Source organism: Podarcis filfolensis, assembly GCF_964270895.1.
Source record: "Podarcis filfolensis genome assembly, chromosome: 11".
NCBI lineage: Eukaryota > Metazoa > Chordata > Lepidosauria > Squamata > Lacertidae > Podarcis > Podarcis filfolensis.
In genome coordinates, this window is record NC_139613.1 from 52,078,307 (window position 1) to 52,093,641 (window position 15,335).

General features: G+C 42.7%; 1 protein-coding gene across 3 annotated transcripts in view; it reads right to left on the bottom strand.

The window, feature by feature from the left end:
* Positions 1 to 14,983, bottom strand: part of LOC310744926 (kelch domain-containing protein 3-like) — a 79,616-nt gene extending 64,633 nt beyond the window's left edge. Inside the window, exons 1-6 of one of the 3 annotated variants that reach the window (XM_083576956.1) lie at positions 14,790 to 14,983; positions 13,249 to 13,320; positions 12,100 to 12,172; positions 11,682 to 11,724; positions 9,771 to 9,849; positions 1,316 to 1,404 (exon numbers count right to left, since the gene is read on the bottom strand). In XM_083576956.1, the coding sequence (XP_083433082.1) occupies positions 1,316 to 1,404; positions 9,771 to 9,849; positions 11,682 to 11,724; positions 12,100 to 12,172; positions 13,249 to 13,310 (346 nt within the window). In that variant the 5' untranslated portion in view covers positions 13,311 to 13,320; positions 14,790 to 14,983. The remainder of the gene's footprint in view (positions 1 to 1,315; positions 1,405 to 9,770; positions 9,850 to 11,681; positions 11,725 to 12,099; positions 12,173 to 13,248; positions 13,321 to 14,789) is intronic. The other 2 variants (XM_083576957.1, XM_083576958.1) reach the window with 2 other exon arrangements.
* Positions 14,984 to 15,335: the final 352 nt, after the last annotated feature.

Consider the following 15,335-nt stretch of genomic DNA (forward strand, 5'->3'; position numbering starts at 1 on the left):
TCTCAGCAGCCTCTCCCAGTCATCAGTCTAGCTGTTGCATTCTTTAGTTGTCTTCCCAAAGCCAGCTAAGCAAGATACCGGGCTTTGGGAAAGAGGCACGAAGCTCTGGCAGGGTCCCAGAGACCTTCTACCTCCTTTCCAAACTGAAATAGGTTTTAGGGAGGACTCTAGGACTCTGCTCGAGCCCTCATGCCTCCTTCCCAAAGCTCAGTACCTCACTTACCAAGATTTGGGAAGGCAAAGTGGGGGCTGCAAGGGGGGCCCTCAAATGTTGTTGAGGGCCACCCAAAAAGGCATTGAGGGCCGCATGTTGCACCACCCTGCTCTGCTGTAAAGGTGCCAGTTTTGTTCCCCCATGCAGAGACGCTCAGTGGAAGTGAAGCTGGTAAGACTCTCCAGTGAAAAACTGCATGAGCTGCTGCCGACCGGGAGTGCCAAAACTGCACCCCGAACCATCCATTCATGTAACCTTGTGCAGCAGATCTGGGAAAACGTACATTTTTGCTTTCCAGAAAGCAGTCAGCGTTTGTTTTCATTGCAATTTCTTTTTAAAATTCCGGCCAAAATTGGGGTTGGGTTGTTGCTCCAGGCTAAACTCCCCAGGCTAAAACAGCCAGCGTCTTACAGTATTTCCCCTTCTGGAACTAATCAGTCTAAAGTGGGATTTAAAATATGGTACATTATGAACTGGCATTCAGTAATGAGGGAGCCTTTGACTTGGAACATTCTCAGCAGGGAACCCAACCCAAGAGCCAAATCACCTTCACTGAGCAAAGGGAAGATATATCTTAAAAGGAGCTTGAAATGAGCTACATTCCTTTCCGTTCTCTAGGTGCCCTGGGAAAGGCAGCTTCAGAGCTCCATGGCAATAGACCTAATTGAATGGCATTCATCTTTCATTTGTTCAACCACTATGAGATATATTTGTGCAAAATGAGCTCCGGTTTGCCATGAATAGAAATAATAAATAAACTTACTGGAGGGAAATAATAAGTTAGGAACAAGGAGCCGGGACACCCAGTCGAGTTTTTGTTTATATCTTTCAAAGCTTGCAATTTTAAAATGATTAGCTTTTTCAGCAAAGCTGGTTTGTTCCTCCCCAATCCCACCATCATGACCAAGTTACATCAGAAAGACAAGTTTGAGGGAAAGGGTGGGATCATCAAAATTCGTAGTTCCATGCTGCCACGGTCGCCCCCAAACAATAATAAATTAATAAATGCTTTTTATTCTACAAGAGCAAAAGGCTCTTTGACTTGCCATTAACTAAATGAACTATAAATCCCTGGCAATCTAATTCCATGTTTTTACTCACCAAGATCAAAGGTGTAGACTCCTGGAAGGGAACGCTCAGCATTCGTGCTTGAACAACCTCCAAATAAATATATCTTGCCTTTTACTACACTGTAAAGCAAAGTTGAGAAATTTTTACAGTCAGCCGTAAACCACCTCCCCCATGGCTAGAATTTTGTATGGAAAATATACACTTATGGTCACAGTGGACGTTACCAAGCTCTTTTATCCTTTGGCAGCACAATTGTATCTATAATCTACATTCTGGGCAGATTTTACTTTTGACCAGCTCATAACCTGCAGCTGTACAACTGCTTGTTTCACATTTGGCAATGGGCTGACTCAGTGTATACATTTGTAAACAGATTGCTCTGTGGGAAACAGTTACAGGAAACCAAAAGGTGAGCAATTCCAATGAGGAAAGATGTAAGTGGCAGAATATACCACTACCTAACTAATGAAGTGGCTGGGCTGTTGGTGGACAAACTGGCATGCTCTGTGAATACTACCTTGGATGAGGAAAAAAGTATTGGCGGTATGGAGAGGGGATGTTCCATGTGTCTCTAAGACCCTTAAACATGCTTGTGAGGTAGAATAAGCTTTTGGAAGGTCGGTCGGTCATGTACTGCCCAGAGAATGCACCCAAACAGTTCAGAGTCCAAGAACTCACACCCGCAAGAATTTATGGTAGGTTGAAATAGCAGAGGATCCATTTATTACAGCGGGATAGGGAAAGGATTTCAATTGTACATTAAACAATGTGGCACTGCACAAAACCATTTGGGCATTTTCTCAAGGGAATGTTGTTGAGGGCTCCATGCCAGAGGCACATAGACACAAAGCCCAAAGCAGGAAGGGCAAGACACACATACATGCTTCTTCTCTGGCGATCAGTCATAGCCGAGTAAGATTGTCTTCCATGAACATGGTTTTAACAGTGAGTCCATAAGTGACTGCGGAGGCCAATTCTGGATCCACACGTCCTTCCACAGTGGGGATATAGGTTTCTGGGTGGGAGTTGATCACGGTCAGGATTTGCCAAATGTGCTTCTCTCTTAGCACGTTTCTCCCTTTTGTCCTGAGTTTTTGCTTCTTCAAATTCCATGATGTCTTTGGTACAGGCTATTATCCAATTGGAGCGCTTGCAGGCCAGTGATTCCCAGTTGCCAGTGCTTATATTACTTTTTTTTACATTTGCCTTGAGAACATCTTTAAACCTCTTTTGTTGTCCACTGGTATTATGCTTACCATTCTTAAGTTGGGAATAGAGTAGCTCCTTTGGAAGACGATAGTCAGGCATCCCAACATGACCAGTTCAATGAAGTTGATGTTGAAGAATCATTGCTACGACACTGGTGATCTTTACTTCTTCCAGCACACTGACATTAGTTCACCTGTCTTCCCAAGTGATGTGTAAATTTTTTCAGAGACACCATTGAGGGAATCTTTCGAGGAGCTGGAGATGGTGTTTATAAGTGGTCCATGTTTCACAAGCGTACAGTAAAGTTGGTAGTACAATAGCTTTGTAAACAAGCAAAACACACACTACAAAACTCTCTCACACACTCACACATACTCATAAACACACATGCAGATGTGTGATCCAAAAGGAGCTCCCTCTAAGCCCTTTTGTGCATATTGGACATAGTGATATATATATAATCAAATAAACTATCTGGTTAGAAATACAAATCCAGACATTTCTTTAAAGAAAAATCCACTGTTTTTTCAAGCTAGCTGACATATTTGTGGGGGGAGAAGGTGTGAAATGCCCCAAGTAGCTTTGACAGATGTTGGCTCACAAATGTTTGTAGACCTTTTGCACATTTTTGCTAGTGTCATGCTCAGGTTGGCAGAGATATGCATTTTATTTGTGAACATTTTTTACAAAAAAAAACTTCAAAAGAGAAGCTTTAAAAAAATCAAGGGAAAATGATTGCACGCTATTCCAAAAGTGAAAGGCAGTGGTTTTTTCCCTTCTAAAAAAATATTTAGGGGTACTCTCATTTTCCTACTCGTATTGGAAGACTGCCCCTCAATGAGGCCAAACTTAGATTCACAAAATGTTTAGGGGTATGCATACCCTGTGTACCCCCAGAAAAAAGCACTGGTGAAATGTTTTCCAGGCCACCCGCCCCCCTATAAAAGACTTTTTAAAAAATATAAATTGTGTTGGCATCTATCCGTAGTAGACATTTGAGGGAGGAAAAAAAGTTTCATTGTTATTTAGAGAAAGTTGTCCCAGCTTTTTCCTGTGAACAATCGGACCCTAAAAGTAACAACCCGTGAGTAGTACGGAAATTGGACTTTTAAAGGAAATTTTCTTTGGAATTTGGCACGATCGGGGAAGGCGCAAACAGGAAGTCCGCCTCCCCGCCTTGTAAAAAATCTAAAGCAAGGACTAGTTAACTAAGGTCGAGAGAATTGTTTCTTCGATAAAAGATATTAATTTCACGATTTGGCGATACAAGTATAAGTAATTGTGCTGGAGGATAAGAGTTAATTTTGAGAGTTGAAGTGCCACCCCCCCGGACCCGGGAGTGATTCGCGAAAGAGCCTGCTGAGGAGATATAGAGGAGTTTGACAGCTGTCAAAATTAGCTGTCAAAAAGGAAAAAGAGAACTTTGTTTCTGCTGTCTCTGCTGGATACAGTTGCTGCAACCTGGTTATATTTTGTTGAAAATAAGTAAGAACTGATACAAATTAACCTGACTTTGGGATTTTAACTGGAAAGAATACTAAGTTACCAAAATCCCTCTAGAGGGGGATTTGGGACACTACAAGAATGGCTGGAAGAGGGAAAATTCAGGCTGGGCTGGACAGAGTATTTGTTCTCCTGGGAAAGTTACAAGGCCAAATTGATGTTTTGGCTACAAATGTAACAATCTTGAGCTTAACAGTAAATAACATTACGGAATTTGATAAGGACTTGACTCAGGAAGCCCATGCAGCTGGACAAAAAGAGAACTTTGAGAATCTTGAAAGTGTGGAGAAAGAGATATATGTTGTTTCTGAGGAGAAGGAAGGAGGAGCTGTAATTTTGCAACCGACAAAGGAGAGCCAGAGGCCTGATATCATGCTCACAAAGGGAAACAAGAAATCAAACCAAAGGCCTGACAGGATGACTACAAAGGAAAATAAGTATTGGATGATGAAATTCTGGTTTAAATTGGCGACTGAAGAATGGAGAGATCTTCTTGTGTGGAGACCTGAAGACCTATGGATTACAAATCTGATTAAAGTGGAAGCTGGAGTTTTTGTGACAATTGGACTTTTGGACCTTGCTTTTAAGTATGGAGGTCTGGCTGGAAGAAATATGGACTTTATAGGGACAGAGCTCCTCCGAGATTTGGAGTTTAATATTAAGGACTATCAAAAAAACCGGCAGAGAGGAACTGAGAGAGAATTAAGAGCCTCGGACGTGAGATCTCCAGGCTGATAGAAGATTAAGACTGTTGGATATTTGTTGGGGATCGAAACCGGGAAAGGGGGTGGTGGGGTTTGAGAATCCAAAGGGTGTATAATTATGATCTGTTTTACTTCTTTTTGTTTGGTTATTAATATGAAAATTGGGAAATTCATGGAATGGAATTTGGGTCGACTTTAGAAAAAGGTTTGTGTATTGAGGTATAAATATTGATGTCTATAAGTTAAAATTGGTTTTTGTTTTTTTAAAAAATGAATTAAATATAAAAAGGTTAAAAATTGGGGATAGGAACTTGTTGAACAAACAATTTGAATTGGAATACAAGAAGGGGAGGTGTGGGGAAGTCTGGGAAATATGGTAATGAAAATATGGAATTGTAAATTTCATGTGTTTTTAAATCTTTTCTTTCTTTGCATTTTTTGTTCTTTTTGATTTTTTTGTATTGAATTTGAAAAATCTTAATAAATATTTCATTAAAAAAAAGAGAAAGTTGTCCCAGCGTTGGCTTTAGGAGGACTCCGATTCAGATGGTGGAGTAGTTGCCTCTCATGAGAGGAAGTCATAGAATTGTAGAGTTGGAAGGGACCACAAAGGTCATTTAGGCCAACCCCCTGCAATGCAGGAATCTTTTGCCTGACATTGTCTGACATTGAGATTGTTGTAAACGAAAATCTGCCCTTTCCCCTTATGGGGTATCCAAGAGCCCATATAGAGTCCTACAGAGGTTCCTTATTGGTAGGAGAAAATAACAAAGGCCAACCAGAGAATATTGAGAAGCAAAGCAGCTAGTAAGCCTGATCTTTATTAACTGTTGCAACAGGGTCCTCGCTCACCACATGCAGGAGGGAGGAGGAACCCAGAACAATGGCGCGCAAGGCCTTATATAGACATTTTAAATTCCCTGCCCTGGAGCTCAAGACCACCCCTCCATACATCATACATACATCACAGAAGGGGTGTAACCTAAGACTACCCCCCCAGATACATCACAGAAAAGGCGGTCTAAAGCAGAAATCTGAGTGGTTTGTTTACCTCCTGTCTGCCAGGTTACCTGTTTAACGGTCACTTGATTGGATTGCCTGGGGAGCCTGGCCAGTCTTTTGTAACGATACTTACAGTGGTACCTCTAGATATGAACGGGATCCGTTCCAGAGGCCTGTTCGCATCTAGAAGCAAACGTAACTAGCGACGGCATGTCTGCACACACACGCGTCGCTTTTTGCTGCTTCTGCGCATGCGCGTGACATCGTTTTGAGCGTCTGCGCATGCGCAGGCGGTGAAACCCAGAAGCAACGCACTCCGTTACTTACAGGTTGCCATGGAGCGCAACTCGAACGCGCTCAACCCGAAGTATGACTGTAGTTCCTGAGCCGGGTCACAGCTCACACCCTATTCATATCTTAAATGTGCCCCTAAAATAGGATTTGTGAAGGAAAAGGCAATGGGGAGGCATTTCCATTTTCCTTTGACCTTGCAGAGAAAACATTTGCTCAGTTTGGGAATCAAAATGGTTTCAGGTTGGTCTTCCTGTACTGATCTATGTACGTGCTTGGTTGGTACACTTATGAACATTTCACATATATCTAAGACCTCAAAATTCCTATCACAAGATCCTTGCCCTAGTGCTGGGACTTGACTGGAAGCAGCTGCTTCCTTGGCCACTGCCACCGTCCTGGGTCCTAAAAGTAGCAAAACTGAGCTGCACGGGTGACATTTTCCCCCACTCTCAAGTGGACCAAGCTCCAGGACTGAGGTGCTACAATGTTCACTACTGAAACCCATGTAGTTCTTCTCTTAAACTTTCCTCCCCCAACTTTCCTCCAGCATTTTGAAACCTGTTACAGGCAATATGGTTTCCATATGGGCCATGCCTGTGCAAAAGGCAGCAAAAGAAGCAGCATAAATCAGAGGCAAAGTTAAAAAAAAGAAAAAGCATGCAGAGAATCCAAATGATTAACATATGGGAACAGTTAAATGTAAGGGGAGCTCAATGAGCAGATATTAGCTGCTTAAAATAGCTCCTGAGCCCCTTCTTCTGGGTTTGGGAGATTGCTCGGCTTTGTTTTACTTCCCTGGGCTAATAGTGAATGCAAAGACATGCAGCCTGATCTTATTCTTGCTTACTAGGCCTGTTGTCCATTTTAATGGAAATTAAGGTGCTTTCAGATGTGAGCGATTTGTTGTTGTTTTGTTGTTTAGTCGTTTAGTCGTGTCCGACTCTTCGTGACCCCATGGACCAGAGCACGCCAGGCACTTCTGTCTTCCACTGCCTCCCGCAGTTTGGTCATACTTATGCTGGTAGCTTCGAAAACACTATCCAACCATCTTGTCCTCTGTCGTCCCCTTCTCCTTGTGCCCTCCATCTTTCCCAACATCAGGGTCTTTTCCAGGGAGTCTTCTCTTCTCACGAGGTGGCCAAAGTATTGGAGCCTCAGCTTCATGATCTGTCCTTCCAGTGAGCGCTCAGGACTGATTTCCTTAAAAATAGATACGTTTGATCTTCTTGCAGTCCATGGGACTCTCAAGAGTCTCCTCCAGCACCATAATTCAAAAGCATCAATTCTTCGGCGATCAGCCTTCTTTATGGTCCAGGTGAGTGATTTAGCAGCATCAAATAATTGCTCTTCAAGCTGCAAACAGAATAGCAGCTCTGCTGCTAGACCTCTGGAAGACAAAGGGCCAGGGCAAGGATTCCCCCTTTTCCCAGACTGAAATTTGGGGGGACAATTTTCATGGGTATCACATCCTCCCTTATTACAATCATGTTTGTGGTTGAAGCTGCCCACTCACTTGTTTGGGAAAGTTTGAGAAGGAGAAAAAAAATTAAAGCAATGCTATTTGTAAGGGGAAGGGTTAAAGCGTTGAAGATGATTCCTAGAGTGGAAGACCACAGAGAAGGGAATGGCTAGAGCAGGCTGGCCTGACTTTTCATACCTTCCATGAGTTCTGTAAGCCTGAAACACCTTGAGGGCTCTGTCCCTGGTCGCAACATAACAGACTCCATTAGGAAACTGCTGGATCTGATTGAACACAGCAAAACAACCAAACTCCCACTGACGGTCATGTCCCTGGACATCCTCAAAGCCTTTGATTGTCTGGAATGGAAATACCTAATAGCAGTATTAACCAACATGAAATTTGTCCCCATCTTCCTACAGTGTGGTTTATCTGGGCCTGCGCATTCCTTGCTGTGATGGGGTGCAACACAGCCTTCAACACACTTTTTAATTTTCTTAAGCTGCAATTTTGTCCAAATCAGAGGACGACGACTCAGGAGTTTTTTAAAACCAGTGTGGTGTAGTGGTTAAGAGCGGTAGTCTCGTAATCTGGTGAACCGGGTTCGCTTCCCCGCTCCTCCACATGCAGCTGCTGGGTGACCTTGGGATAGTCACACTTCTTTGAAGTCTCTCAGCCCCACTCACCTCACAGAGTGTTTGTTGTGGAGGAGGAAGGGAAAGGAGAATGTTAGCTGCTTTGAGACTCCTTCGGGTAGTGATAAAGCGGGATACCAAATCCAAACTCCTCCTCTTCTTCTTCTTCTTTTTCTTCTTCTTCTTCTTAAAAAGGCATTTATGAAAATTCGCTTTGGGATAAGTTTGCCAGTGTTGCAATAATAAAAAAAAGGCAGGCAGGCACAGGCAAACAAATACCTGCAAATGCCCTTGAGGTGTTTCAGGCTTCCAGAACTCATGGAAGGTAGGGAGGTACTAACTGAGGAGAGCAGCAAACAATAAACTGTGTGAATATATTCCACCAAGCACTGCCCACCAGTGTGGATGGAAAACATCTGCATAGTTTCTGCACTGGCATTGAAACTGCTTGTGTGAAAGCACAAACCCAAACATGGAAACAGTGAGCCACATCTGTATTAATGCCACAGTGAGGAGGACATAGCTGGAGTGCATTTAATAATACCCCAAAGGCATGCACTAGGGAAGCACAGCAAAGGGACTGAGAGGATTAAAGCAATCACTGCCAAGCTTATCTGAAACAGGATACAGGTGAAAGAAATAGCACCTCTAGGGCGATTAGAAAATGGAAATCAGGAAACCAAGTGAGGAATAAAGCAAACAGCAAAAATCGGACCAGAGAAGACGAACATCACGCCTGTAAATGTGCTCTCTAAATACATTTCTCACTACCAAAAACGTAGCTATAGGCTTTCTTTTGTTATAAAGTTAAAACAAAAACATGAGCACCATGTTAATGTTACCAATTTTATTGTACTGGTTGACTCTTGTGTGCAAGCTGGATATGACAGCTTTGTCTGTTACGTGAAGTGCACGGCTAAGACTAATTGAGCATTTTCATCTTCATAACTGCTAAACACAAAGCTCTGGATTTTGGTCATCGGTCTTCTCTCAGATTTGTCAATTCTCAGACGTGCTCAAATTAATAATAATATATGCTTGGTGGTAGTTGGGTTTTCTTATGGCTGTGCAGAGTGATTAATCACTGTAAGTATTTGCGTCTCAATCAGATGCACACTTACATGGGCGGCAGGCTCTTAATTCCAATATATTTCCTTTCACATACACGCATGAAATATACTTGGAGTCGAGTGTGGATTTCATGCTCTTTATTCAGCTCATAGTGGTGAGGAGGAATGAAATTTTCCCCAAAATATCTGCTTTATATACATTATTTACACAATGGGCTGCACTTGATTGGCTAATTCTGGGGTTCTCCTGTAGGCCAATCAGGTTGCGGATTCACTTCCACCTGGAGCTGGAATGGGTGGCTCCTGCGGACCAATCATGCTGCTGCATTGTTCTAGGACCAATCAGACTGCTGCATTCTGGACCCTATTGTTTTAGGACCGATCAGACTGCTGCATTCTGGACCCTATTGTTCTAGGACCAATCAGACTGCTGCATTCTGAATCCTATTGTTCTAGGACCAATCAGACTGCTGCCTTTTGGATCCTATTCAACTCAGCACATAACAACGCGCTGAGGTGAGAGAATAGGCCCACCTTCTTGTCATTGCAGTGATTGGCATAAAAGTACTAGAAATAACCAGCATTTATTTTGCTGAATTGTTTGCTTACCAAAGTGAATGACCTTCTCTTGGACAAGGAATGTGGCCATCTTGTGGTATCCTTTCCCATGTCAAATCAGTGGAAGTAACTGAAAATGAATGAATTTGAGATGATCGGTACGTTTACACATATACACAAACATATATCTATACATCCATACAGTGTTTCGGTTTCAAAACATACTGGCTAAAGCTACAAATGTTAACCAGAAGGTTGGTGGTTCGAGTTTGCCCAGGGATGGCGGTGGGCAGGATTCCGAATCCGACCTCTACAGTTCTCTGATTCTACAAGCATCTATTTTAATGTGCAGGCAATTTTAGTTATTTCTGCCATTATTTCGGGGGTATTGCGGTGGCGGTGGCAGAGATGACAAGAGGAGACCATTCCCATTTTGCCTCAGGTGGTGAAATGGGACAGGTTACCCCAGGTAGGGGGACGCGGGTGGCGCTGTGGGTTAAACCACAGAACCTAGGACTTGCCGATCAGAAGGTCAGCGGTTCAAATCCCTGCGATGGGGTGAGCTCCCGTTGCTTGGTCCCTGCTCCTGCCAACCTAGCAGTTCGAAAGCATGTCAAAGTGCAAGTAGATAAATAGGTAAATGGCATTTCTGTGCACTGCTCTGGTTTGCCAGAAGCGGCTTAGTCATGCTGGCCACATGACCCAGAAGCTGTACACCGGCTCCCTTGGCCAATAAAGCGAGATGAGCGCTGCAACCCCAGAGTCGGTCACGACTGGACCTAATGGTCAGGGGTCCCTTTACCTTTACCCCAGGTAGCAGCACTGCATCTGATGGCAGTGCTTTGAATTGCTTAAAGCTAAACTTGGATCTTATCCATTAGAACTACTCCCCGCAGCAAGTTTTCTAAAGTTAACATCAAAACGTCAGCAATTGCTCTCAAGTTTATACGTCTCTTTTAAAATCTTTATTCCCATAATTCTCTCATATTGTCTAATACCTCTAAGCAAGACTTCTAAGACCAGGATGAAAAGTAACAGGAGAATGTGCATCCTTGCCATGTCCTCTTCTGTATATCACAGGATCAAGTCAAATCTCCACTAACCACTATCTGTGCTGTCTGTGATGTATAAATTGATTTCACCCGTTTAATAACATTATTTCCAAGTTCATCTCTTGCAAAACTTCAATAAAAAAATAAAAAATCCCAGTTCAGGTTGTCCAAGGCCTTTTCTGCATCAAAAAAAATTATAGCAGCTTGCTTTTTCATTATGATTCAAATATTCAAGATGTCTAATGCAGTCATAGGCAAACTTTGGCCCGCCAGATGTTTTGGAACTACAATTCCTATCATCCCTAGCTAACAGGACCAGTGGTCAGGGATGATGGGAGTTGTAGTCCCAAAACATCTGGAGGGCCGGAGTTTGCCTATGCCTGGTCTAATGCATTTCTTACATTGTCTCTTAACTGTCTTTTAAGCAAAAACCCACACTGAATTGCTTAAAGCTAAACTTGGAGATGAGATGTAAGGCCAGCGGAATGACTATTTCTATAGGAAATACTGTGAATATGCAGAGTACATGTGTGTGTGGCTCAAAAAATAAAAAGGTATGTTTATGAAAATCACAAAACCTGTGAGTGAGTGATCACATTTGCACCTAACAGTTCTGCCTATGCCTTATTGACCAAATAACTGGACCACAGGAGGTGCATTCATACCAGGGGGAAAGATAACTTTGTTGTTGTACAGCTGTTCAAACTAGCCTGGGAAGAGAGGAAAAAACCCTCTAACCTTAATCCATTCTAGTCTCATTGTTTGCAATACACTTCCACAATTTTATAGTGATAAGCCTTTTTTTGCATTACAAATGACTGGTCTATTATAGTGAAATATGTGCCACTCCAAAGGGAGGAATAAACCCACAGAAAAAGCTGCCTGCTAGAAAAGATTAATAGTATCTCACTTGTCAACATGTAGAAGTCATTGAAATATGTTGGCTGATCATCCTAGGAGAGAAAGAGAAAGAGAGATTGAAGCTGATATCTTTATTTACAGGGCATCAATATTGTCATCTAGATAAGGAACGCTTTTAAAATTACATTCAGGTTTAAGCTATCTCAAGTGACTACCAGTAGAAATAATAGCTAAACAGTTACCCAGAGAGAATCTGCAGGCATGTCTCCACAATGCACATTAGTAGACAATGACTGGAATGCAGTGATTCTTCAGTAAGTACTTGTGTACAGTGGGAAATTGCGAAGATTTAAAGCAAACAGCAAGAGTACAAGAGGCATGCCATTTATTATACTCCCAACAACAGCAAAATGTCAAACGGTAATGAAATTAACAAAGGACAGCAAACATCAACTTGTGGTACTTACAGACGTATCATTAAAGGAACAGCCTCCAAATATAAATGCTATATTTCCTGCGATTGCCAATGCATGTCCGTGTCTACAGAGCAACATGAAACAATGGTAAATGAATTTGGATGCAGCAATAACAGTGAATCTTTCCCCCCTTGCTCAGAGGAGAGGCCAGCCTTACTGTGGGAGCCTATTTATACAGCTCCTTACTCAGAGTATAATATGGGTATTAATATGAGAGAGCAAGCTAGCAGTTTCTCATGACCTGAAGCCGACGCAGCCTGGGACAAACGAAGCTTATCCACAAAATCTGTCAGAGAACAACCCCTTCACTTAAAAAAGAAAAGGGTGGAAAAAGAAAAAGAAACCGGTTCTGTGAAATATGTAGAGGGATTATCTGTAGTTTTCCACTTTGATGTCATTATTGGAACAGAGATGATGACTGCTTCTGTGCTGCAATCCCTACACACACACATTTTAGTTTTTCAAATTTTGAAATTTACGAACAATTGTCAAGCAAAATAAAAACAGAATTCTGTAGATTCCCCTGGACTTCCTGCCACCCCTTTGTGGGTCCTTATGTTGACATTTTTTCCTCCTGCAACTTCTCTATTAATCCAAATCTATTAAATCTCCATTACAACCACAGTTCTACGTTATGTTGCAAGTATCATTCCAGCCCTACTAATAATTTTAATTGTTTACAGTGATTTTTAAGGTAATTTATATATTCCCCCCATTCCTTATTCAAAGTTTGGTCTTCCTGGTTTCTGATTCTTCCGGCCATATGCATGACAGCTGCTGCCTTTCATGGTGTGCTTTTTAAAACAATGTTCGGCAAATATTTGATGTGATAAAAAACAAAAGAAGAAAATGGTAAAACTGACCGAGAAAATCTAGACATCACTGTTTACTATCTCAAAAGTTTTGCTATGGACCATTAATAGCCGCCTTAGTTTAACTTTATTCATAATAAATACTCAGAACTTCAGTATATATCTCATCTGGAACTTATCCTGTTACTATTTAATGTTAAGTGGTATCACAAGCCAATTCAACACAATAAATGCAAATAATAACTGATGTTCTTTAGACAAAAAAAATATGCAACAATCTGCAACAATTATGTTTCATTATGATACCAGTTTTACCATTATTCCATACCTAGGACTTGGAGCGTCCCCAATCACTTCTTTTGTAATCCAGTGTCCACTTGCTAATGCCATCTTGGAACTACTGAAAAAACATGCATTCAGAAAAAGAGGCGTGAATTTTCTTGAGAGTATAGTAGGTTAAAAAAAAAAGTTTACAGGTAGATATTTATTATGGGATCCAACAGTACAAGTGGAAATCTACTCCAGAGCTGTCCCTCCACCCCAGTTTTTAGGGTGCCTCCAGCCTGCCATTATTTTGTGGGATTCATGTGCAAACTGGAATTTTAAGTTTGCGTGCTTAAAGTGAATTAAAGAACTCCGTCAATCTAGCACAACAAATCCACTTAAAACACACACACACAATCAGACTTATTGTAGTTTGGAAAGTGACTGGGAAATGCATTGAAAACTGTGGGATGGACAAATGACTAACAAGAAGAGTTTAAACTAAGGTTACCAGATTTTTTTCAATGAATCTGGGGACACTTTAATTACTTACATACTACATGTTTGGGACGTTGATGCTGCAGCGATGGCGGTGGCAGAGGGGCGGCCGCTGCCTTGACCTCAACCGCCACGTTTTCCCTTCCTCCTAGGCTTCTATCTCCTTTCTCCATGAGCCTGGGCAGCCCCTGAGTTGTTGGTTCTTCGGTGGTGGTGGGGGGAAGTGGTGCGCGGTGGATCAGGCATGGAAGGCGGAGAAGGAGGGCCGAGAGCGGCAGCGAGGCTCGGGCAGCGCAATGCCTCCCTTCCCATCGGCGCAGCCCCAATCCCATCCCTACCTGTGTGCAAGCAGGAGGGGGTGGGGATCCCTCAGCTGGGAAGGGAGGCTTCCTGTTGCCTAACTGAGAGATCCCTGCCCCCTCCTGCTTGCACACAAGTAGGAGTTGGGAGGCTGCTCCGATAGAAAGCATGAAGCCTCCCTTCACAGCTTAGTTGCTGGGGCCAGGAAAGGTGGAGGCAGCCCGGAAGCTGCATCTTCGAGCCCCTGCACCACCATCATATGGAAACTTCCGAGCAGCTCCTGAAGCCAGCCAGAGCCAACTGCCAAGACTGCCGCTGCTGCGTTTCCCGGCCCGGGGTCATTAGATGAAATCCGGGGACATATTCTGGGGATGGAATTTGTCCAAAGACTTATTTGCAAATCCAGGGACTGTCCCTGGGAAACAGGGAGGTCTGGTAACCCCAGTTTAAACACTATGAAGGCAACTCAGGAAGGATGCTTAATGTCCTATAACTGTCCTGCAAGCAAATCAGAATGAAGACTCAGTAAAGACTGTCTATATACAGTGCACTATACATGTTAACTTTGTGCAAGCAGATCAGGATGAATACACAGGTTGCATGGAGAAGCATCTAGAGAAAGCAAACGTCTGCAATAAGAAAGGGAATCTGGGTAACACTCAGTTGCATTTGCAGAAGTCCCTCTGGATTTCAATTTGTAAAGAGCCTAATAGTTCTGCTAATTGGCTGTTGCTTGGGAGGGGGAAAAAGTCATTACAAAGCATGAATAAGAACTGACTTCCTTTCATCTCCCCATGCTCCACTCACCTGTGGTTCCTTAATCTTTCATCAGGAGCACCGGAAATAGGTATCTGCAAGCTCTATGTATGCCGCCAGATATTAATTTCTAGTCTGCTTTATTCACCAGCTTTATCTAGCTCTCTGCCTTGCTTGACATCAGTTGCTATGACACTGTGGTACACAGAAAGAAACACACACCTCACAGTTGCCTTTCTGACTCCACATTATTTCCGGGTTACCTGGAGCCATGGCAACTTAAACAGAGCCTTCCCATACTGTATATTCCGGCCACACAATGTAAAAAACTCACGTCATTTTAGCTCCAGGACAGGAACCACCTGTTACATCTCTGCATGGCAGGCTGCCATAAAAGCCACAGTACTTTGCTAAAGGTGCTGGAAATGATACCTCTGCAAGGTAGGAACTCCAATTCCCAGGATTCTTTGAGGGAAGTCATGTGGCTTCAATGTGCATGGAACAAGCTTTAAATACCGTATTTTTCGGCCCACAGGGCGCACTGGCCCATAGGGCGCATCTAGTTTTCTTCGGGGGAAATAAAGAAAAAAAATCCCC